The sequence below is a fragment of the Erpetoichthys calabaricus genome, chromosome 3 (assembly GCF_900747795.2).
Source record: "Erpetoichthys calabaricus chromosome 3, fErpCal1.3, whole genome shotgun sequence".
In the NCBI taxonomy this organism is placed as follows: domain Eukaryota; kingdom Metazoa; phylum Chordata; class Cladistia; order Polypteriformes; family Polypteridae; genus Erpetoichthys; species Erpetoichthys calabaricus.
Window position 1 is genome coordinate 185,771,351 of NC_041396.2, and position 25,488 is coordinate 185,796,838.

At 37.6% G+C, this 25,488-nt stretch overlaps 1 protein-coding gene across 3 annotated transcripts in view; it reads right to left on the minus strand.

Annotated features, from left to right (window-relative positions):
* ddo (D-aspartate oxidase) overlaps positions 1-24,139 on the minus strand; it is a 40,542-nt gene extending 16,403 nt beyond the window's left edge. Inside the window, exons 1-3 of one of the 3 annotated variants that reach the window (XM_028797597.2) lie at positions 23,973-24,139; positions 13,749-13,922; positions 3,328-3,436 (exon numbers count right to left, since the gene is read on the minus strand). In XM_028797597.2, coding sequence (XP_028653430.1) covers positions 3,328-3,436; positions 13,749-13,922; positions 23,973-24,117 — 428 coding nt within the window. In that variant the 5' untranslated portion in view covers positions 24,118-24,139. Of the gene's footprint in view, positions 1-3,327; positions 3,437-13,722; positions 13,923-23,972 lie in introns of those variants that run through there. The other 2 variants (XM_028797598.2, XM_051925247.1) reach the window with 2 other exon arrangements.
* Positions 24,140-25,488: the final 1,349 nt, after the last annotated feature.

Sequence of the window (25,488 nt, forward strand, 5' to 3'; positions counted from 1 at the left end):
TTCCCCTCACTCATGATCATGACCCTGAGGTACTTTAATTCCTACACTTGAGGCAGTAACTCACCTTCCACTCAGGAGAGGAGAGTTTGCCTTTTTCCTACCAAGGAAAATGGTCTCAGATTTGGATTTGTTGACTTTCATCTCTGCCTCTTCACATTAGTTGCAAACCGTCTCAATGTGTGTTGCAGTTCCCACCCGATGAAGCCAACAAGACCACATCATCTGCAAAAAGCAGTGACACAATTCTAAGGCCACCAAACTGGACTCCCTCCCCAGCTGTGTGATGATATTCTGTCCATGAAAATCACAAACAAGACAGGAGACAAAGTTCAGCTCTGGTGGTGTCCCACACCCACTGAAAATGGTGCTGATGTTTTTTTGAGTATGGCACAGCTCTCACTGTGATTATATAGGGACCGAATAGTCCTTATTAGGGGCCCCAGAACCCCATACTCTCCCAGAATCCCCCACAGAAACCCTTGAGGAACACGGTCATATGCCATCACTAAGTCCACAAAACACATGAAGAACAAATGGGGATATTCCCATGCCCCATCCAAAATCCTCATGTGGGTAAGGTGCTCGTCCACCGTTACACATCCTGGATGGATTCCACATTGCTCCTCCTGGATCTAAGGTTCCATGACTGGGCGGAGTCTCCTTTCTAGTACACTGGCATAAACTTTTCCAGGGAGGCTGAGGAGTGTAATCTCCTGATAGTTGGAGCACATCCTCCTGTTCCTCTTTTTAAAAATTGAGCCCACCACCCTGGTCTGCCACTCCACAGGCACAGCTCCCGATGACCGTGCAACACTCAAAAGACGTGCCATCCATGACAGCCCAACAATGTCCCAAGCCTTCAGGATTTCTGGGCAGATCTCATCCACTCCAGGGGCCTTGCCACTGTGGAGTTTCTTAACTAACTCGGTGATCTCCATCAGGGAAATAGCCAATGATTCCCCATCACCTACTGGCTCTGCTTCCTCCACAGAGGACGTGTCCATTGGGTTCAGAAGCTCCTCAAAGTGTTCCTTGCACTGCCAGACAACATCCTCAGTCTGGGTCAGCACTTCTCCACCCTTTCATGAAAACATGAGATATAATAAATATAGAATTTTTTGGTGAAGTGGTCTTTTAAAAATGTGTATTTTCCATGAAAGATTATTAAAAAGAAAACACTGAAACAGGCAACTGCAAGCCATAAAGTGTACTGCCAAATGGATTGTCTCTGTAACACGCACTGTGCATTTTATTTGCTGTGCATTCTACGTGATATATTGACTGTTCAGCAAATTGTTCTCAAACGTTGCTTTCTGGAAAATACAAAGTACAATACTGTTGTTTTTCTCTTCTTTCAAACTTGAAAAAATGGAAAAATGTTCTTGCTATTCTCTAGGCAATATGTATGCAATCTTCTGCATTCAACCAAAACTGTAACATTGTGTTTCAGATAAAACAAATGTGCCAGTCAGAGTGCAAGCTGGTAAATAATATGCATGTATTACATGTTTATCATGGCAAAGAGCAACATATGAACAGAAAAACATTTTAACTGTTGACTAGGTATATTATTATTTCAATGTTGGAGATGTCTAGTACAGTATATAACAGTGTGCAGTGCCTACCTAAAAATGTAATGGGGAAAACAATATATGATTAATATACTGAGGATAAGTATCAGGATTTATTTTCCTGCATATTACTGTGGCTTGTATAGACCTGAAGTTACTGTATACAGAAATGCTGACATTCCATCAGTAGGAATGTAAAAGCAATGCGTTTTATGGGCTAAATACAACAACAATACATTCCAACAGATGTCACGGCACAAATGTTGTTATTGCTGTGGAGGTTCCCATTTCAAATGTTCTGTCAATATTTATGTCAAGTGCTTGAATTCATTTTGATGTTCACAGTGTTACTAAAAAATGAAGTTAATATTAAAAAACAACAGTAATGTACTCCTCCATGCTTAAACTAGAACTATCCCACTACTTCTATCTGACTGGTGCACTTGAAGATTCATTTATACTGAATCCAGAATACTCAAAGAAAGTGGAGAAGTGAAAACATACGGTTATATCACTCATTACATGAGGAAGCAGTGTTTGCAAGCTCCTCGGGATGGTGTACTGGCTTTCATCCTAACTGGCCAAAATTACTCTTGTTGTGAGGTGCAAAAGGAACAAAAAGGGTGAAGTCCTTAAAATAAAAAATCTAAGTGAATACAAAGGATGTACCCCTCTCCATGGCTAACTGATACACAATGTTTATTAAATAAAACTGTTATTCAGCAACATGTTTCGTTGGCATATTAACTTATCAAGAAAGCACAATGTTAATAACATATACTTTACTGTAAGTGCCTCTGCCAAAATACATTTATGTAGTCACACAGATTTTAAATGCATATTTAAACAACATTTAAAACGTGAAACACTAATCCTGTTATGTAACAGTCCAACAATAAGCATAACGGGTCAGCTAATAAGGACACAACCAACCCTAAACTTACAGTAATAATGTACCGCAGCGCATTTCATGTGCCATAACTGAGTATTTGTGGTCTATCACTGATGAGTTATTTAAAATCAATTCCTACAGAAACATTAAATATGATTCATTGAGTCACGTTTTTCTCTTAGTAGTTATAATTAATTGATACATTTTTGAAACTGTAACTTCAGTCAAATAAAAAGGAGAAAATAAATTGCAGCATACTACAGAACTAAATCTCACTTCTCAGTATTTTAAAACCTAAAAAAAAACATGTTATCATATAATGACTTGTGTATCGAATTCTATTGTATCGTGGACTCAATGGCTATTGCCAGCCCACTACCTAATGATAAGTCTCAGTGCACATGTTAAATTAAAAGCTACAACTTTATGCTAAAATTCTTCTGTTTTCTTGTATTTCTGTGAATAATTTCAAAACATGGTAACTATTGCCTACTGGGAATATTTTTCTCTTAAATTACTGTAAAGATGTTTATTCTATTATAATGTATCCCAATGAATAGTGTTTTTCGCAGATCATCAATATTTTCAAGGAAAACATTCAAGCAATGCTATAAATATCAAGTTCAAGTTTACTGACAATGAGACTTTAAATTGCATGTCACCTCACACACTGGTGACAGTAATATAGTTTATACAAAAAGACAAGGTATGTAATTCTCGATAGTATATTCTGGGGTGTTTAGAATAGTGGCAAGTACTTTTTGACTTGCTGTGTAAATCGATTCACAATTAAAGAATAATAGTATGATTAAATGTCAGAATGCAGATTCCAAACAGAAAAGCAAAAACTATATTTTGTCTTACCCTGAAAGTAAAAAGACTCCTGCTTCAGCAGCATCAGTAGAATTACAGATTGATAAAAGATGATCAAATGTATCTTTAAACCAGCATCTTTGTTTATGTAATGGTGTCTCTGTTTATGAGAAAAAAGGAAATGACATTTGTCTTACTTTCTCACCTTGGATCTGAATGTAGACTGATTGCTGTTATTTATTAATATACAGTGGTGTGAAAAACTATTTGCCCCCTTCCTGATTTCTTATTCTTTTGCATGTTTGTCACACAAAATGTTTCTGATCATCAAACACATTTAACCATTAGTCAAATATAACACAAGTAAACACAAAATGCAGTTTTTAAATGATGGTTTTTATTATTTAGGGAGAAAAAAAATCCAAACCTACATGGCCCTGTGTGAATAAGTAATTGCCCCCTTGTTAAAAAATAACCTAACTGTGGTTTATCACACCTGAGTTCAATTTCCGTAGCCACCCCCAGGCCTGATTACTGCCACACCTGTTTCAATCAAGAAATCACTTAAATAGGAGCTGCCTGACACAGAGAAGTAGACCAAAAGCACCTCAAAAGCTAGACATCATGCCAAGATCCAAAGAAATTCAGGAACAAATTAGAACAGAAGTAATTGAGATCTATCAGTCTGGTAAAGGTTATAAAGCCATTTCTAAAGCTTTGGGACTCCAGCGAACCACAGTGAGAGCCATTATCCACAAATGGCAAAAACATGGAACAGTGGTGAACCTTCCCAGGAGTGGCCGGCCGACCAAAATTACCCAAGAGAGCAGAGACGACTCATCCGAGAGGTCACAAAAGACCCCAGGACAACGTCTAAAGAACTGCAGGCCTCACTTGCCTCAATTAAGGTCAGTGTTCACGACTCCACCATAAGAAAGAGACTGGGCAAAAATGGCCTGCATGGCAGATTTCCAAGACGCAAACCACTGTTAAGCAAAAAGAACATTAGGGCTCGTCTCAATTTTGCTAAGAAACATCTCAATGATTGCCAAGACTTTTGGGAAAATACCTTGTGGACGGATGAGACAAAAGTTGAACTTTTTGGAAGGCAAATGTCCCGTTACATCTGGCGTAAAAGGAACACAGCATTTCAGAAAAAGAACATCATACCAACAGTAAAATATAGTGGTGGTAGTGTGATGGTCTGGGGTTGTTTTGCTGCTTCAGGACCTGGAAGGCTTGCTGTGATAGATGGAACCATGAATTCTACTGTCTACCAAAAAATCCTGAAGGAGAATGTCCGGCCATCTGTTCGTCAACTCAAGCTGAAGCGATCTTGGGTGCTGCAATAGGACAATGACCCAAAACACACCAGCAAATCCACCTCTGAATGGCTGAAGAAAAACAAAATGAAGACTTTGGAGTGGCCTAGTCAAAGTCCTGACCTGAATCCAATTGAGATGCTATGGCATGAGCTTAAAAAGGCGGTTCATGCTAGAAAACCCTCAAATAAAGCTGAATTACAACAATTTTGCAAAGATGAGTGGGCCAAAATTCCTCCAGAGCGCTGTAACAGGCTCATTGCAAGTTATCGCAAACGCTTGATTGCAGTTATTGCTGCTAAGGGTGGCCCAACCAGTTATTAGGTTCAGGGGGCAATTACTTTTTCACACAGGGCCATTTAGGTTTGGATTTTTTTTTCTCCCTAAATAATAAAAACCACCATTTACAAACTGCATTTTGTGTTTACTTGTGTTATATTTGACTGATGGTTAAATGTGTTTGATGATCAGAAACATTTTGTGTGACAAACATGCAAAAGAATAAGAAATCAGGAAGGGGGCAAATAGTTTTTCACACCACTGTACATCTACGGTTCACAAATTAAAAGAACTGATTCTAATATCTAGAACAGCAAAGAGAAAAGTTTAAAAGAAAATCCTTGTTGTTTTTTTGGGTGAACAGTAGTTTCTTACACTTATGATTTGTTTTGTTAATTTGCTGATACTTTAGAAAAGCCTTACATTACATAGCACAATAGCACACTTTAACCAAGGACTGCATGACGACTTCTCTTTATTTGCCAAGCTTAATGCTTTTTTTAGTTTTCAAATTTTCCATCTTAAAAAAATTTAATTCTTGAATGACTAGGTTGTGTGTGGGCTAATTGGCTGCTGTACTTCAGGACCGTCAATGCATTGAAGACAAGGCCTCTGCCATTTGGGAAACCATTGCATACAATAGTTTGATGTCTAGATAGATAGATAGATAGATAGATAGATAGATAGATAGATAGATAGATAGATAGATACTTTATTAATCCCGATGGGAAATTCACATTCTTCAGCAGCAGCATACTGATACAATAAATAATATTAAATTAAAGAATGATAATAATACAGGTGAAAAAAAAAAAAAAAAAAAAAAAAAAAAACAGACAATAACTATGTATAATGTTAAATATTAACGTTTACCCCCCCTGGTGGAATTAAAGAGTCGCATAGTTTGGGGGAGGAAAGATCTCCTCAATCTGTCTGTGGAGCAGGACAGTGACAGCAGTCTGTCGCTGAAGCTGCTCTTCTGTCTGGAGATGACATTATTTAGTGGATGCAGTGGATTCTCCATAATTGATAGGAGCCTGCTGAGCGCCCTTCGCTCTGCCACAGATGTTAAACTGTCCAGCTCCATGCCAACAATAGAGCCTGCCTTCCTCACCAGTTTGTCCAGGCGTGAGGCGTCTTTCCTCTTAATGCTGCCTCCCCAGCACACCACTGCGTAGAAGAGGGCGCTCGCCACAACTGTTTGATAGAACATCTGCAGCATCTTATTGCAGATGTTGAAGGAAGCCAGCCTTCTAAGGAAGTATAACCGGCTTTGTCCTTTCTTGCACAGCGCATCAGTATTGGCAGTCCAGTCTAATTTATCATCCAGCTGCACTCCCAGATATTTATAGGTCTGTACCCTCTGTCTATATTTTTTCTTTTGTTTTTGTGTTCTTCCTCCTGATGACAATAAAGCCAAACTCAGTAGTACCTTAAAAAATGTGAACCAGATTCTACTTTTTCATCCGACAAGCATAAATGCTGCAAATAAATGTGGAAAATATCATGGTAACTATCTAGCCAAACCACTACATTTTGCTAAAATGTCAGGGACCTTCCATTAAACACTTTTTGCAAAAAAAATATATATATAAATAAATAAATAAAAAAGCTTTCTACATATTATTTAAGGGTTAAAGTGTATCTTGTCCTCACTCATCTACACATCGTTCCGTCTTTTGGCCTATGGCTATGTCACTTCTTCAGAGGTAACTTGCTAAAATGTTGAACAATTCTTTGAATCCCTTTCAAAGATTTTTTTCTTTACCTGACCCAGTCGTGGATGATTTATGAGTAAATATCTTATAATTCACTTATTATAGGCTTAATATGACAATATTAATCATATCTTTAAAAAAATTATCAAGGAGTAGCATTAAAATGTTTTCCAAGTGAAAAGAAAAAGAAGCCTTGAAATCCATTCTGAATTTATTCATTATAGTGTTTTTATTTTAGGTGTATGTAAAAATCAATGTGCATAATAAAATCGTAACTAGCAGTAATATAAGATTAAGACAATAATGTAAACACAACCTGAAAGTTCTTCTATGAATGACATTAAACAGCATTAAAATATATAGCGACCTGAAAAGTAATAAGATGATAACTCACTGTCATACACTGAACACGACTCATTTGAACAGACAGCATAGTATTTGCTTTTAACAACAACAACAACAACATTTATTTATATAGCACATTTTCATACAAAAAGTAGCTCAAAGTGCTTTACATAATGAAGAATAGAAAAATAAAAGACAAAATAAGAAATTAAAATAAGACAACTAAATACCTCATCGATGTAATAAACCGTTACGATTTTGTATGCTTCAATTGTTTTATTTATCCACAAGTGTTGAATTAAGTGACACTTCTTTCAGGTCTATAAAATTGGAATACTTAAAGGCAGTGGGAGTAGCTGACGTATCCGTCACCCTTAGGTGATCTTTTTACAATTGAGCACAGTTTTAATTTGAGCTTTATCTTAGGATAAATAAACTTGTATGGCTTCTTTATGTGAATTTGCTTTTGATAGCCTGCTGGATATGGACCTGCGTTATCTGTAGTTGTTTGCGACACACATCTAATGTTACTGGTACTTGGTGCTGCTAGTCTGTCTTTGCTGCACTGTGGTCATAATAAACCACGTGGCTGGATTTTAGCCGGTTATTTGCTATTGCTCTGCTGCGACAGTTTTCACAAGTGTTGCCAGTTGGGCGGTTTTCACACCAATTTGGGCTTCTTTTAAATACCATTGCGGGAAAATTTAGGCAGTGGCGGGTTGTGGTTTTTGGGCTAGTTTTAATAGACATGGGCAAGTCTTTGGGCGATATTTCAACCTCATCAATCACATCATATCAAATGGTTATTGTATGACGTTGTCGGAAATAAACGTACAGGCATGTAGTCTTTCATAGATATGTTTGATTGATTATATGCTAGTTATTGATTACATCAAACACTGATAAAAATTTCGGAGCGTCTTGTTTAATCATATCGTCATCTTGGGTAAGTAGTCAAAATAGATAGATAGATAGATAGATAGATAGATAGATAGATAGATAGATAGATAGATAGATAGATAGATAGATAGATAGATAGATACTTTATTAATCCCAGGGGGAAATTCACAATATACGAAAATACAAAATACGAACGACAGTATTGTGCAGAGTGGGAAAAAGAAGCAGAATTTAAGAGGTGGATCCAGAGAATTCCAGCATACACTACAAAAGCTTTCTGCAAGTATTGCTGATGTGAAATTCACACTCATCAGGGTGATTTGAAGTTGCATCGTGCAACTGAAAAGCACTGTCGCAAAACAGCTCCTCATTCTAATGCAAAAAGTCTTTTTGACGTCAGATGTCAGCCTGCGAAGCTGGTCATTGTTGACAGCTCAGTCAAGGCTCCTGAACTGTGGTTAGTTGTACACATCTACGCTTCATCTACAGAAGACAACGACAATATTTTTCTCCTAGTTAAAAATATTCTAAAATATTCCTTTTCTACTATGCCGTTAAAGTATTTCTTGTTAGCAGCTAACGTTGTCATACAGCAAGACACAAAAAGGTGTCTTAAACCTTGAATACCATGAACAATTCATTTTATTGTCTTTCTGTTTGTTCTGCATACACTACGTTTATTTGTTTATGTTTTCCTTTTAGCGGGATTCTTATTTTTTGGCATTTGCATTAGCTTCAACACTGTTCCTGCATGTTGCTATCCTGCACTGGATGTCATGTTGTGTCACTGGCTGTGACTGATATTATAGTTAAGGAAACGAATTTATGCAGTTTGCAGGTAAAATATAGAATGTTTTCGCAAGGATCTTCAAATACAAAACACTGCAGTGGTGGAAAAATGATGAGTTTTGATTATATTCCTGTTATATTGTTCAATATGTTAAGTTTTATTGGGCTAGTTTTGGTACTTTTGGGCTACTTTTTGGCCTAAGTTTGGCAAGAAAAATGCAGACACTCTGGCAACCCTAGTTTTCACACCACGCTTTTTTTGATCTGCTGGCGTAGTTGGAGTTGGCAGAAGGGGCAGTCATTTTTTAAAAACTTTAGTACTATAGTTTTTAGTCTTTTTTGACAATTTTGTTTGATAAGGCAAACTAATGTGAGTTATCTGTGTCAAAATTACACCATTTTATTGTTTAAAAACTGTTGCAAATACATTTGTTCCAAAGCTATATTTTACAAATGCCATTCTTGACCAGTTCGCCAACTTACTCTGACCGAAAGAGACGAACTCTTAAATCTCATTATTAATATTTAATTATTCTCTCAGTCTCATGATGAAGTGAACAAAAGATAGCTGTGCTGCTTTTAAAAAAAGAAAAAGGTGAGGGGAGAAGTATCAAAAAAGAATCAAGGGGAATTACTGAAACACCTCAATCATAAAGAAACTATACTGTTACTGCACGTGAAGAAGTCAGTCAGTCAGTCATTATCCAACCGACTATATCCTAACAGAGGGTCACGGGGGTCTGCTGGAGCCAATCCCAGCCAGCACAGGGCGCAAGGCAGGAACAAACCCCGGACAGGGTGCCAGCCCACCGCAGGGCACACACACACCCACACACCAAGCACACACTAGGGATCACCAATGCATCTAACCTGCATGTCTTTGGACTGTGGGAGGAAACCGGAGCACCCAGAGGAAACCCACGCAGACGTGGGGAGAACATGCAAACTCCACACATGGAGGACCTGGGAAGCGCTTCCCAGGTCTCCTAACTGCGAGGCAGCAGCTGTATCACTGCACCGCCGTGCCACCCCACGTGAAGAAGTTTCCAAATTAAAGCCATCTTCAACCTCAATTCTTCATCTTCAAGCTTTGAAATGCATGATGAACAAAAAATTGTGGGTATTCATTTAAAAGATATTGGTCTTTAGCCAAGCATAATTAACGATGACACACAGATCTTACTGGTACATTCGGGTGCGTCTGTGGGTCATCATTTAGTTCCTAATATCGTAATACTTCTGCGAAATTTCCTCACAGTTGCTATTAGTGTTGCTAGCAGTGAGAAACGTTTCTCCAAACTGAAACTTAGAATAAATTATTTAAGATCTTTAATGAGTACTTTGCGTTTCAGAAACCTTGCCATACTTTCCAAAGAGTAGCAACTGACAAACGAAATTGACTTCGACAATGTCACCCACAATTTTGCACACATGAAAGCAAGTAGTATTGTAGATTTATTGTTTGAATAGTTGTAGGTTGTAGATTATAGATTGTAATTAAATTGTAATTGTAATTATTATATAATGTAGCTAAAATTTTTGTCGTTTTCATTTTTTACATGATATGTATGTTTTATTTTGTAAGTTAGTGGAGGGGGTATAAGGGGGTGGAAAACTCAAAGACCATCCCAGGTAACAAAATCTCAAAATAATTCCAAATTACGGACAATCTTCTTCATTTTGTTACTAAAACATATAAAACATTAGGTGGTTTAAGTTTAGTATTACTTTCAATTATTTTGGAGGCTGCTGCAAATGTTAGAAAGAAATGCAGAGTTTTCAAAGATGATGTTAGGGCTAAGACTCCTAAAAAAAGTCTTTTTTTTTTTTCATGGTCACTTGTGAGTGCCTCCAGTCCAACAGTGTACTCATGCTTTGAGAATGTGTCTGTGCTCGATTATGGCATTCATTTGCTTCTTAGATCAGTCTGTAATGGGGAAAGCTTGATCTATGAGAGAACATTAAGTGCTAAATGAAATACTGTAATCGCCCATTTGTGCAGTGAGTGTATCGCTGCAGCCGTAATCACGATTAATATATAAATATTTATAATCTTTAATGTGATTCAATTTGTTTTAAATTAACCTGTTAGTTGTAAATCCCTAACCAGTCATTATCTTTGCAGGGTTTACTTGTGTGTAATTTTCTCTGGTTAGTCTCACCACCATGAGCTTGATCAGATTAGAATAAAGGGTGACTCTTCTTGGATTCCTCCGAAGCTGGGGTTCATGTTTGATTCCTTTGTTAATGTAATATTTGTTGTTCATTTATTCTCTTTGTATCTGTGTACTCTGTTCTATGTACCATGTGTTTTGTGGGTAGTTATCAAAGAGGCGGGGCCACCTGCCCGTCACTGTCAGATGACTGCCTTCAGCCCTATGTAGGCCTGGCAACTCAAAGTCCCCTGTGGTTCATATTGAATGTGTCATGGTGTGGTGAGTTTTCTATTGTGATGTGCTCTTTGATTATTTGTGATTTTCTGGATTTTTGAACCCGTGCTCTGTTTTTGTGACTTCATCTCTTGGATTTTGGATTGGGACTTTCGTGTTTATGGGAATGTCTATTTTGAAGGCATTGCCTTCTGTGCTTTTTGCCTTGTCTTGCTTGCATCATATTTTTCTGTTAGAGTATTTTTGTATTAATAATTCTTTTTATATATAAAGATTCAATGTGGCCCTTTTCAATAATAGCTGCAGATTGACAGTGATTCCCCATCTAGAGGGCATTTGGAGTGTTTTGGGGATTTACATGCTTTGGGACTCTCAAGTTCATAACAGCTCTAAACTGGCCCAACATGAGAGCCTGTGCCGTGAAAGGCACTGGTGCCCCATGAGAAATATTCATTTCTGAAGATGTACAATAAAAACTCAAACATTAATATCATGATCTGTTTTAAAAAATGTGGTATTGCATGTGCTTTAACAGTTTAAATATGTACAATGCAAAGTGTGCTTATTCAACAGCTGGGTCATTTAATACCCACAAATAAGTTAACCAAAATGTAATACATTACCAATGATGGATACCGATATCTGAAATCTAATGCTGGTGTGTTATCCAGATGAAAAATCAGAAAATGCTCACTATTTAATGAAACATTTTTCATTGGAAGAACACAAAACTGTCAAGTATGGGAATTATTTACTTTCTGCAAAAGATTCTGAAATTTTGAGAGGATACCTCATAAACATCACAGCTATGTCAATTTTTGTTCTGAAAAATCTGGGGATATTTTTATGACAGCATTAAAAAAGCTGTGTGATGGTATGATCTGTGAAGGTTTTATGGGTTGCAGACAGGAGTGAATTCCAAGTTCCAATGCTTTCTTAAAATAAAAAAAGCACAAAGCATGTAACAGAAACTGTGATTAACAAAATAAGACTATTTCCATGTATTGTATACCAGAAAACATGACTTCATACTTTTTGTGATGTGTGATGAGAGTACACCATCTCCTCTGCTTCCCTTTCCAGTTCCATGTCTACAGTTCCTATTGGTTTAAAACAGCTACCTGACCTGCTGATTAACAATCTCATCCAAGTTCTATAGAACAGGTAGGGTGGACTGACTCCACCAGCTGACAAAGCAACATCTGGTCACAATGTGGGAGGTCCTTCCAATCATAATAATTAACAGCAGATAAACATTGAAAATATAAAAATGTGGCTATTTGAGCATTCCCCTAAACCTTCTAATTACATTGTAGTGCTGTACAGAATAAACGCCAGGAAAATAGAATACTTCCAAGCATGAAGTCACAAAGGGTGGCACGGTGGCGCAGTGGTAGCGCTGCTGCCTCGCAGTTAGGAGACCTGGGTTTGCTTCCCGGGTCCTCCCTGCGTGGAGTTTGCATGTTCTCCACGTGTCTGCGTGGGTTTCCTCCGGGCACTCCGGTTTCCTCCCATAGTCCAAAGACATGCAGGTTAGGTGGATTGGCGATTCTAAATTGGCCCTAGTGTGTGCTTGGTGTGTGGGTGTGTTTGTGTGTGTCCTGCGGTGGGTTGGCACCCTGCCTGGAATTGGTTCCTGCCTTGTGCCCTGTGTTGGCTGGGATTGGCTCCAGTGACCCCCCCGTGACCCTGTGTTCGGATTCAGCGGGTTGGAAAATGGATGGATGGATGAAGTCACAACATCCTTCAGCTGGGCTCAGGTGTGTATGAGTCAACATCAATATCAGGCAGATGTCTACTGGAGAGTGAACTGGTACATTTTTGATGGCTCCAAAAATGTAATTTATTTATTTATCAATGTATTTGTTTTATGTCCATCTCTAAGTATGACTTGGCTGGAGGTTATTTAAGATTTCTTTCACCATCACGAGTATCGTCAATTACTTTGAAGGTTAATAGACACAGGCTACTTTAGAATTTAAACCACTTCAAAATTCATAATATACCATAGAAAATTACAGCATATATTTTGCTGACACATTTTCAGTTTATGACTTTTACTATTGATCATGACTTTCCTTATCACTAAATAGTAGCTACAGAATGGATGGGCTTTTATTAGTTTAATTAGTTTTCTGTAATCGAGTACTTTTAATGGTACATAAAATATACAGATGCTAATGACTGTACAAACCTGTTAGAGTCAGTATGCTGCTGGTCTTTGCTAATTGGAGCTAAAGACACTAAAATAACAGAAATGCTAAATGACATGAAGTACAAAAATCCACAATATTTAAATACTCAGTTTACTTTTAATGCAACTTTAAGCAAAGTACAGTCATTAAAAAACATTTTAAAAACTTTGTATTTACAAAATAAATGTAAACCAGTTAACGATTGGGATTTCCGTATCTGTGGATTTCACTGCCTCGTGATGCTCCATTTAAACAATTGCTAGTCAAAGACAGAACAGTCCTCATCATCTTATATCATATTATTGTATTTCTTTCTTTTCCACATTATGTTGAAGCCTCATTGTAATGGATTTCACCTAACAAAACAAATAACCAGCTAACTACTGCACACCCCTTCTTGATCACATGGTATAATATTCGAACATTTTACCCCAAACTTGGTGGATGGAAAGTGGTAATGATGGGATGGAAAGATGGCCTCTTTCTACATACTAGGAAATGTCTTGACCTTTAAATAGATGCAAACATTCTAACCCGGAAATGGATGTGGAAGTAAAATCCCGGCTGCAACATCACTGGTGGTGTCAGGAGTGAAGTGCTCAGCCAGCACAGTCACAGCACAACTAGGAATGGATTCTGCAATGCAGACTGCAGTAGACAGTCCAATGACACCAGCACCCACCACAGCCACTCTGCAGAGCCTGCCACCTGTAAAAAAAATGACACATTCTGATTAATATTTATTTTCTTATTTTAATGAGAAAAAGGCACCTGGAAAATCCAGCCTAGCTGCACTTTATTTCCCATCTGATATATCTCAGAACAGAGCAGCACTGTTAAAGAGTCCTGTCACCACCACCACCACCACCACCTCAATCCAGTGGTCAGAAATTGCAGGTCTGTACAACGGATGAGCATTGGTATTCATTTTACCTTGTTAATTAGGATTTTCTGTAATATTAAACATCAATATTTCACCATTTATACCTTAGCTACCTTACAAATTAAAAGACGGTATAGTTAAGAAAGCAAAAGCTTTACAAAGAATGCATAAGCATCTAAAACAGGGTGGCCAACACTAATCCTGGAGAGCCACACTGGCCACAGGTTTTCATTCTAACTATTTTCCTAATTAGTTACTAGTTTTTGATACTAATTAACTTCAATTAATTTATTTGCTATTTAAGATGCAGACCCTTAAAATGAGGACTTAGCAACGTCGGTCCTGGAGGGCTGCAGTGGCTTCAGGTTTTTGTTCCAGCCCAGTTGCTTCGTTAGAAATCATTCATTGCTGATGAAGCACTTATTGCTCAAGTGACATTTTTCTGCTTCATTTTAATTGTCTGGCTTGTTAAAATTTTGACCCCTTAAGTGCTTATTTTAGCCTTAAAGAGCTGTATTCATTGTTTTAACTGATCCTTATTAGCAATAAGATGCAAATGACAAAGGAACCAGTACTTCTACATCTAGCTTGTCTTGATTTCCATCTGTGTGTGTTCGTCATTCACTATTTGGTTTAATTAAGTACTCAGAAGGAAACTGAAGAGAAAGTGAAGTGAACTGAAAATGACTCCTCTGTTTTAGGCTTCAAATCGCTTGCATGATACATGTCATCATTAGAAAGGCAAGGAAAAACTAAGACTTAAGACTAAACTGACATGGTAGAGTTAAATCATTAACAACCTATGAAATTAAATAAGATCTGTTATTGGTGAGGATTGGCTTCTAATTAAGCAACTGGGTTGGGACAAAAACCTGCAGCTACTGCGGCTCTCCAGGATCAGAGTTGGACACCCCGATCTAAAATATGGGAGAACAAGATATTTGCAAGGAAGGCTAGACATTTATGGAAATATGAGAATATATATATATATATATTGAGACTTCACTCCAGTTCAGAAGTTCCAAATGTAAGCCTTTGATGTTTGACTTGTAAAGGTTGAGCAGCACTGCTGCACTCTGCAGTGTTAAAGATCTTTGGAGCAGACTGCCAGATACAGTAACTCGGAGCACTGCCACAGTGAATGCACTGTTATTTTGGAAGTGTGGACAGTTTCAAATAATTGAGACTATAAATACACAATTGTTTTAGGATGACCCGTTCAAAAGAATTCCACCTTAAGAGAAGGGATCTCCTGTAATGAGGACGGAAGTTTGGACTTTGAACAATTGTTTGGTATATTGGCTTTTATACTGTAAAACGCCATTTTACTGACATTGTTGTAGTGATAAAGCATGAACTATAAAAATGCTGTTACGTATTTAGAATCAAATAAATTTAGTACACATTTTATGTAAATCTGAACTTGCAAATGTTAAATTACAACAATTCCAAATAGGCTGATTTAAGGTCCATCTTATTTTTGGCAAATTCTTTTAAACACTGGAAGGTTATGTGTGCTTCTAGAATGTCTGCTTGCAAGACACAGAGGCTCCACAATTTATTCCATGTTTTATACTTATGTACGGTAGGTGGCTCAAGCTTAAACATAGGGAGCTAGGGGTTTAAGACGTGCAGCTTCCTTTCTCCTTTTTAGTATTACATTCTCTTTTTTCTGGTTTGCCCACTCATTCTGGGTATGCACTCTTTCTTGCTTGCTTGCTCGCTCCATGCTGGGCAGATACAAAGTGGCCAAAAAAGGAATCAATTCCGACTGCTTCTGTTTGCTTTTAGCTCTTTCTTTTCAATGTGTAAAAATCAGAAAAAAGTAAAAAGGAATTTGTATGGTAGAGAAGGTAAACTTTATTCAGCTAGATATGACCTATTAACAGAACACAGAGCAAAACAGTTCTGAGTTTACATGCGTGGCACATACTTCCCTTAAAGCCAATGCCAAGAAGTAACTGACCATCTTACAAATTTTGATCACTTCTTTGCTGTGGGATTCTACATTCTCTGAAATGGAGGTATCAAAACAATGCAATAATCATGTCAATGTCACTGTGGAATATAAGAGGAAAAAAACTATTAAAGCACAAGTCCTTCGGTTTTAAACATAATTGGCGAAGGTGGATGAGTTTAAATACTTGGGATCAACAGTACAGAATAATGGGGATTGTGGGAGAGAGGTGAAAAAGAGAGTTCAGGCAGGGTGGAGAAGAGTGTCAGGAGTAATTTGTGACAGACGGATATCAGCAAGAGTGAAAGGGAAGGTCTACAGGGTGGTAGTGAGACCAGCTATGTTATATGGGTTGGAAACGGTGGCACTGACCAGAAAGCAGGAGACAGAGCAGGAGGTAGCAGAGTTAAAGATGCTAAGATTTGTAAAGGATGTGACGAGGACGGATAAAATTGGAAATGAGTACATTAGAGGGTCAGCTCAAGTTGGACGGTTGGGAGACAAAGTCAGAGAGGCGAGATTGCATTGGTTTGGACATGTGCAGAGGAGAGATGCTGAGTATATTGGGAGAAGGATGCTAAGGATAGAGCTGCCAGGCAAGAGAAAAAGAGGAAGGCCTAAGAGAAGGTTTATGGATGTGGTGAGAGAGGACATGCAGGTGATGGGTGTAACAGAGCAAGATGCAGAGGACAGAAAGATATGGAAGAAGATGATCCGATGTGGCAACACCTAATGGGAGCAGCCGAAAGAAGAAGACGTTTTAAACACTCACATGCTTTTCTTTTATGAAGTTTAACAATATACCACTCTGTTCACCACCAACCTACTGATGTGTGTGGAAGCAGAATAAGCAACCTAGCTGCAAGTAACTTCATCAATGCAGCACAAACTCATTATTATAAATGGTGAATATATCCACTTTGAAGCAGCGAAGGTTCAAATTTAAGACAACGTGTTTACCACATTTCTGAGGCATACTTATAACAACAAAAGTAAACAGGAAATAATGCAGTTTATCACAGATTCTTGGTACTTTTTCTTGCAGTAAGGATACATTACTTTCTCACTTGTTTGCTTTAAGCAGACATCATGGGTGGAGGTTTGACTCCTTTCCCTCATATTCAGAAGCTTCAAGCTGCATATCAAGCTGGTTTGCCCCTGGAATTCTGTTTGTTTATGGGTTATGTTCTATCATGGCTTGTAACCACAGATAAAGGTGTGTCTAAATTGTATGATTATTTTTTCCTTAACAGTGCCTACTTTTCACCTATTATATTCTGTGTTGTTATTGAACATAGCCTCTGGAATGACAGTCATGCCAAATGGAAACAAGATGGTGAAGAGTGCAGTGCAGTGATATTTACATAACGAAAACGAGAACTAGAACTACAAATATTGTTTTTCGTTTTACAAGAACGAGAACTGAAATTAAAGCAAACAGAGAAACTAAAACTAAATAAAAAATATTGATATATGAAAGAACTAAAACGAGAACGATAATTGAGTAAAAACGAAATAAACAGCAATAGCATTTTCGTTCAGTCCAGTTCAGTCATGCAGAGGGGTTGTTTTGGGTTTACTATAGTCACATGGCACAACTTCAGTAAAGGACCGTTGTTTGTTTATTGCGCACATTTGGCTCGTCGGATTGAAGCAGTAAGCACGTGTGGTTGACTATGGCGAGTTTTCCACAGATATTTGCGGCTAGAAAGCGAGGAAGTAACGTGTGGAAATACTTTAATTACAGCGCAGATGATAATAAAAGCAAATGTAGCGTGCAAGAAGAAGAAAAGAGTCTCTGAGTTTCAGTGCAGGGCCAGCTGGATTAGTGCTTAGTCCAGCACTTCTCTAGTACCAGGACTGCACTTCATACAGGGACATGCGGTCTCAACTTTCATCATGAAAAGTAAAAAAACTAATAATGATAACATAAAATAAACTTGTCCACTGGTCTGTGCTATAGATTTGTTTTCTCTATGAGTCTAACAATTTTCATCATTTTTATAGTCAAAATCGCTGAATTTGCGCATTTCCAGACCAAATACAGGGGAGAAACATGAGGTGCTGCAGCAACGATCCTCACCTCACCTCGTACTGTGCTGTCTCTCACACACTGGGTTGATGTATGTAATTGGCGCGTGTCTTTTGCTGTCGCTCTGTATGCTGTCAATATAATGTTTGCAGACACGTTTATTATACACCCTGACTTTCCACAGTCTGGGTAATATCTTTAATGAATGTGTGTGACATATTTAGTGTTGATGATCGGTCAGGTGCTCGTTGCTGCTGTTGTTCTACGCAGAGGCTCTCGGCGCCAATAAGTTAGCGATATCAGAAAGTCAAGTGCACTGCAGCGGTCTGTTTATTTTTATTTTTTATTTTGACTGACTGCCAAAATGGAAGATTAAGACTTTTAAAACTAATGGAAAATAAGGAGGACTTTTAGAAGAAAGTGACAGAGATTTTTGTGGAGAAGGATAGGCGCATGTACTTCATTTACAAATAAAGGTAAGACCATAAACGGTTTTCAATTTCATAAAAAATGGGATCAGACTAAGAAAAAAAAAAATCCAATATGTAAAAACTAAATTTTGACCTTAAATAAAATATTCTTTTGTTTTTCTTGTTATCCTTTTGTTGAACAGCCTGTATTAAACTTGATTAAAGTATCAGAATTAAAAACTTTTAAAAACAACTAAATATTTCAATTAAGGCCAAAATTGAAATCCGTTTTTTTGTACACCACTCTATACTTTCATTTGAATTGTATGAGTTTGAATTGTGAAATTGCAACGGCAAATTTAGAACACATGGAGGGTGAGGAGCAAATGCGTTCTCTCTCTCCGCTATAAATGTAACGTTCTTTCTTAGCCAAATATGTACCTTACCTATGTGTATGTAAAGACTGCTGATGAGATATGAAATATATCCAGTAGTCAATGTCCATGCTTCCAAATGAATAGTGAATAATCTACTCTTTGGGGTTCATATATTTGTAACTGACTCTGAAGGAGTCAGTGCCTCACCAGCTCCTCACCGCAAGTCACCAGCTTCAGCACTGGCAGCAGAAATCGTCAACATACAGTCTGCTGGTGCCAGTGGCCGAGGACCTTGTCTGTGTATCTGCATTACAGGCGCTTGTCCAGCGAATATTTTCACTGTGTGGCTATCTGCGCAATGGATGTCATTGCAACATGAAAAAATCTCTGGAAATGCACTTGTTTAAAGTTTAACAGAAGCGTGATTGCATAGACTGGTTTCTTGGGTTTAAACATTTGATCTTGCTGACTCATTAGGCCACTTAAACTGTTTAATCATTGAAAGTCAAACTGTGTTTAAAGACATTATGAACTGTGAGTGTATTTTGTTGACTGAAACACAACTTGCATTGAAATATGTGTAGGCCAGCATTTGTAGTCTTGCAACAGAAAAAAAAAAACTAAAATTGTACTAATATTATGTAAAAAAGCCAGAACTAAATATAATAAAAACTAAAACTACAATTAATATCAGAACTGAAATATCACTGGAGTGCACATGAGTTTCATTATAGTTTGTACACATGACAATAAATCTGAACTGAACTGTTAACACTGCACTACATTTTTTATAAAAGCCTTAGATTTTTGAAAGAGCCAAGCCATCTGCATGAAGGTGTCATCTCATGGTAAGCTCACAGGGCCAGCAGTTAAGAGTCAGCATTACTTCCCATGACGTGCATTGTGCTTGTATAACATATTATTGACTTTGTAGTGTATACCAAGATGTTCCTCCTTCTGTGATTGTAAGGAAACAACTTTGACTGCAAAATACCAAACTTCTCCTTTAAGACTGGATGCTTCAAGCATCTGTTGTAAAAATGTAAGTGGCAGGCATGTTCCCAAATTTCACTTGTCCTATAATATGCAAAACAGAAAATCAACTTCAGAAGGGCTTTTCGACCCAGTTATGACAAAAATACTCAGCAGTTACCAATAAAATACAGCTGCTGACCAGAGGTATCAAAAATGATGTGGTGGCTTAAAGCCTGCTGAACTTGAACATTGCGATTTTTTTTGCCTTGATACAGCGATGGAAAAGGGTACAGTGAGCACTGCTTCCTTGTTGGCATCTCCCAACATGACACTCCACATTATACCTCACAGTTCATGAGCAACATTGGGCAGGCGAGTGTGCAAGCCCATGACAGAGCTCCTGCAAATCGTATAAAACAGTAAGGAGGTTGTTTTGTGAATGTAAAATTGAAGCCACTTACGCACACTGTGCCTACATTGAAATTGTCAGTTAACCTAGCCTGCACGTCTCTGAGGATATGAGATGAAAACTGGAGTACCTGGAGGAAACTATCCCCTGCTGACATGGGAAACACAATGCAAACTCCATGTGGACTTCAATCCAACATGGGATTCAAACTTAGGACACTGCATTCATGAGGCAGGGTGGTAACCACTATGCTACTGGGCTATACCTTCAAAATACACAAAATTAAGTAATAAATGAACTGGGTAATGACTAGGCTCACTTCTACCAAAACCGAAGGAAAACACTACACCACTCACAACATTTTCGTAAATTAAAATAAATAAAGTTTGGTCATTTTTAGGTAAAATGTGTCTGTGTTTCTGTGGCTTTAATGTCAGGTACATTTAGGTTGTTAGACAATTCTTAAACCTATAGTTAATATGTAGAGGTGAACTACAAATGTTCCTATGTTTTTAGAATGCAACCAGGTAAGATCCCTCACAGTTAGGTAAATATTTTACAGAGTGATCAGCTTTAATTTTTGTATGGCACCCAAAACAAATACCAAACAAACAGCAATGCCAGTTTTGACAAGCGTCAATAACAACAACCAAAATGCTATTGAAAGGAGTGTTTGGGTTTTAAATGCCTCTTGAATAAACAAACATAAAAGGTTATGCTTTTACAAGGAAATTTGTGGCTACATGGTTTAAAACGATTTTGCACTACTAGGGGCTACTTCACATTCACAATATAGAACAAAGCCCATCCATATGAATAATAAATAACGTCACCATATTATTTATTAAAAATCTTATTTCAGCTAAGCAAACTTGAAAGCTCATCTTTCTCACTGCTTAGGCTAGAAAATGTTACGCTATATTGCGTGAATAAATGTTTGAACGTGCTCCTCTACTAGACTTGATCTCTTTCTACTAAACCTCGTGGTCTCTAGAGATAAGAAAAGGGAAGAAGTATATTAAACTTAGACTCAGTCATCTCTGGTCCATTCTGATGATAACCACAATAGGTTGCAGAATATGGCTGTATCTCTACAACAGGCTGGAAAGTATGACTTGCAAGAAACAAAGGTTTGAGATACTCAAGTCTACATAGAAAGTCCTAAGGTAAAGATAGGGTCACCACTGGACCCTTCCATAACAAAACAACTCCATGTTAGTTAGTGGAAGTTTTAATTTATTTTAGCCCATTCATCTATTTTTGAACTGGCTTAATGCAATAACTTAAATGTGTCAAGTTATATCAACATAGAAAATGTGCATCAGCACTGGATAATAAAATATGAATTATAATAATTAAATCAAAAATAGGACAGCCGAATCTATAAAGGATAAAATGTGTCAAGTTAAATAAAAATAGGATACAAAAAAACCTGCAAATATAGACTCAAAGATTAAGGGAGACAATCTGCCATGCAGAAAAATCAAATATGTGGGCATCTCCGGTCATCTTCTTTTTTTATTGTCATCTTTTTCCACTTCTGTGTGGGCTCAATGTGTTTCTTTGACCTTCTCCACACACCTCAGTCCTGCACCTCCCCAGTCAGCCCCTTTTCCTTCATGTCTTCCTTTACTCTACCATTCACCTCCCCTGTACTTCCATTACCATCACTCTTTTACTTTTCCTTCATTACATGTCCATGCCACTTCAATCTGCTTTCCTGTACTTTCATAGATATCTCTTCTGCTTTTGTTACACCTCCGGTTGTCTCACGTCCTATTTTGTCCTTCTTTGTAACTCCACACATCCATATCAATATTCTCATTTCTGCCACATCCTACTTCTTCCTGTTTTGTTTACAGAACAACCATCTAGTTTCTAACCCACATATCCCACTCAAGGTTATGGGAAGCCAGTTCCCATTTTGGCATCAAAAATTCACCAATTAAACTAATGTACACTCCTTTGGAATGCAGGAGGAAAGCTTGCAACATTTACAAAGATAAAGCCCAGACTGGGGCCTTGAACCTATGAATATGAAGCAGCAGGGTGAACCACTGTATCCCCATGTTGCTTTAAATTGACATTTTAAAGAAAATTTACTGATAAAGTACATTTCTCTAAACTTCTTAAAATTTCAATCATTCAACCAAAATAATTCACTTCTGTTACAAATACTTGCACAGATTTTTAAATCACTGAAAAACAAGTATAAAACGACTGTTTATGAAAGTCTTTAAAGCTACCACAAACCCGAAATGCACGTATTTCCTGCAAATAGCATGTTGTATAATTTGCAGTGCAAATATATATATATATATATATATATATATATATATATATATATATATATATATATATACATATATATATATATATATATATATATATATATATATATATATATATATATACATATATATATATATATATATATATATATATATATATATATATATATATATACTGTACATATGTTCCTGAAATGAGCCCTTCAAATTGTTTATTTCTCTTAAACTTGTTAGGTAAACTTTTCAACTGGCAATACAGTATACAGTATCAACACAGTGAGTAATGCTGCAGCTTCAGGATTCCAGCATCTCGGGCTGTCAGTACGGATTTTGTATCGTCGATTTCCTCCCACACTTTCCAAAGACATACCGGTTAAGGTAACTGGTGATTCCAAATAGGTCTGTGTGTGGATGGACAATATTATGACTAGCGCTCAGTCCATGGCTGATTCTTGCCTGTTAACTGGGATTGCCTCTGCTCTAACCCCAAAGTGGTCCTGAGCTGGAAAAAGTGGGGTTTGAAAGATATTGTTTAACAGATGCAAAATCCCAGCGTATTAAATTTAATTTCTGAACCCTAATAACCTATAGAGTCATCAGTCCATCACTAGGTCGCTATACCTGGTCGATATTTCGCCTAATATGCTCATTACTTCGATATAAATTGGAATCGCGGATTAAGCATACACGAAGATGGTAAGAATATATAACAATTCCCTGATAAATGAACCCTGATTTCTGGTGCGCTAACGACATATTTGCATGATTTTCTTTTCTGTTTTATTCGGCAAGGACTAATTTCGGACGGTTACGTGCCTACATGAAAGACATGCCTCGCCCGAATCGTGAGCTCAAGTTCAAGTTTCATGTTACGTGCCACTGGAAACAACATCCAAGTTCAATCTTTTAACCAGACTAAAAGTAAGCGTTATGATAACCAAACATACCGAACGATCTACAGAAACGAGCAGCAACCAAATACATTCTCAATACTCGATGCTTAAAAACGAGCTAGTTAAACAATCGATTTGACGTCCGAACAATTGAAGACACCTTCCTGCCCGACACGTACGTGGGACTTAAGGATGATTAAACTATTTTTTAATCATTAGTATAAAGTATTAAATTATTACTATAATATATTAAATTATTTGTATAACGTATTAATTTGCAAAGGTACTGTGCATCGGTACCTGTATCTATACGCTCTAAATGCTGACAAATTTCTAAGAGACCCTGGGTTTCGGGATGTAGGGGGAACTCTACTGGACACGACCTAGCTGTGTCTACATTATATCTTCTTACACATGTGTAACTAACCTTCATGACAATATTAAATCCAAAATCGTTTTAAAATGAATTCGCAAATTACTAAACTTCATTTAAAAAATCGGTAATATAACTTGCATCTTGGGCTTTCTTACCGTATATACCTTCTGCTGCAGCTGGGCACCTCATTGAGATCAATAAAGACAGGACCTTTGACTGAGTAGACAGAAGCTTCAACCGAAGAGAAGCCAACTTCAACGACCCAATTTTGTTTCTGGATCTAAATATGAGAATTACCATAACGCACCCTTATTTGTAATTCTAGCCGGGCATGTCTGCGCGCGCAGCTTGGCACGTCATCAATACCGGCCAGCAACCTACATGAACTGTCAGAGCCCAGGTTGCTTCGTGACAGTCTAGTTTTTTTTACCGTTTTACCAGACATTGACCAAGCTGTATAGATTGTGGGGGCACAACGGACAACGGCTACACACGCTAAAAAGCCTGTGAGTAAAGACATCTGATTGGTCTGTGCGTCATGAAGTACGCAAACAGTGCGCATAGAGAATAACTTCAGCAGCCCCGTGGTATTCCCTGCAGTGAAAAATAAATTGACCTACTTTCCACCTGGAGTAATACAACAAAACAATACAGACAAAAAACGAAGTATCTCTGCTAAGCAAGATGAAAATATACATGTCCGCGAGTCATAACTGCAACATTTACAACTTTGCTTGCCTCAAAACAGCAACCCTGATAGCAAGGTGAAATTCCAAACCCAAACTAATCCAATTCGTGTAGCGCAGCCACACACACAGAGGGGATCATGTTATCTTTGCACTGTCAAATGTCGTCGTAAGGGGACATCTTCCGTGCACCAGTTTATCATCCGCTATGTAAGGAAGATGCAATATCTCAAACGGTCCTTTATAACTACAGGTCATACTTTGCCACAAAATGAATTTCACAAAGGCACCACGATCTTCTGTATTATCCGAAAATGCGTACATGGCACCTGCTACAGTCGAATGAGACTCAATTCCGGTGTTTGGATCATATTCGATTTTAATTTGATTGTTCAAATGAATTTCGCACGCGATCCAAACCATCCAAAAAACACATGCTTATTATGTTAGTCACCTCGCTTTTATTATTATAATTAGGCCTATTTACCTTGCACGCTGAATCGGTGTTTTCATTCGTCTTTGTAACACATAATACGATTAAGATTGCAGGCTGAACACAGCGCAAATGGGATGTGCGTGCTTTCTCGCAGTACGAACCTTTTTTTTCACGATGAAACAGTCATTTGTATAACTGCACTTGCAGATGTTTAAAGTGGACGGTGATGGGAAAACAGCCAAACACTGCGGGACAAGGTCGTGAAATGTAAGAGAATTCCATATGGAGTAAGATCGCTGTCAAAAATAACGCGTAATAATTTAAATCAAATTTACATTTCACACGGTCAATTGCGCTTGCGCTTCTGAAAAGTACGCTTGCACTTGAAAATTACGAGTACAATTCTGAAGCGTTAACTGTCAAAAATACGTCATTGGACGCACGAGGCATTCTATATCGAAGAAGAAGCAAACGATTTTTGTTACTACGTATGTGCCATAACGGTGGAAGGATGAAGTTATTTTTGACAGTGATCCTACTCCATATATA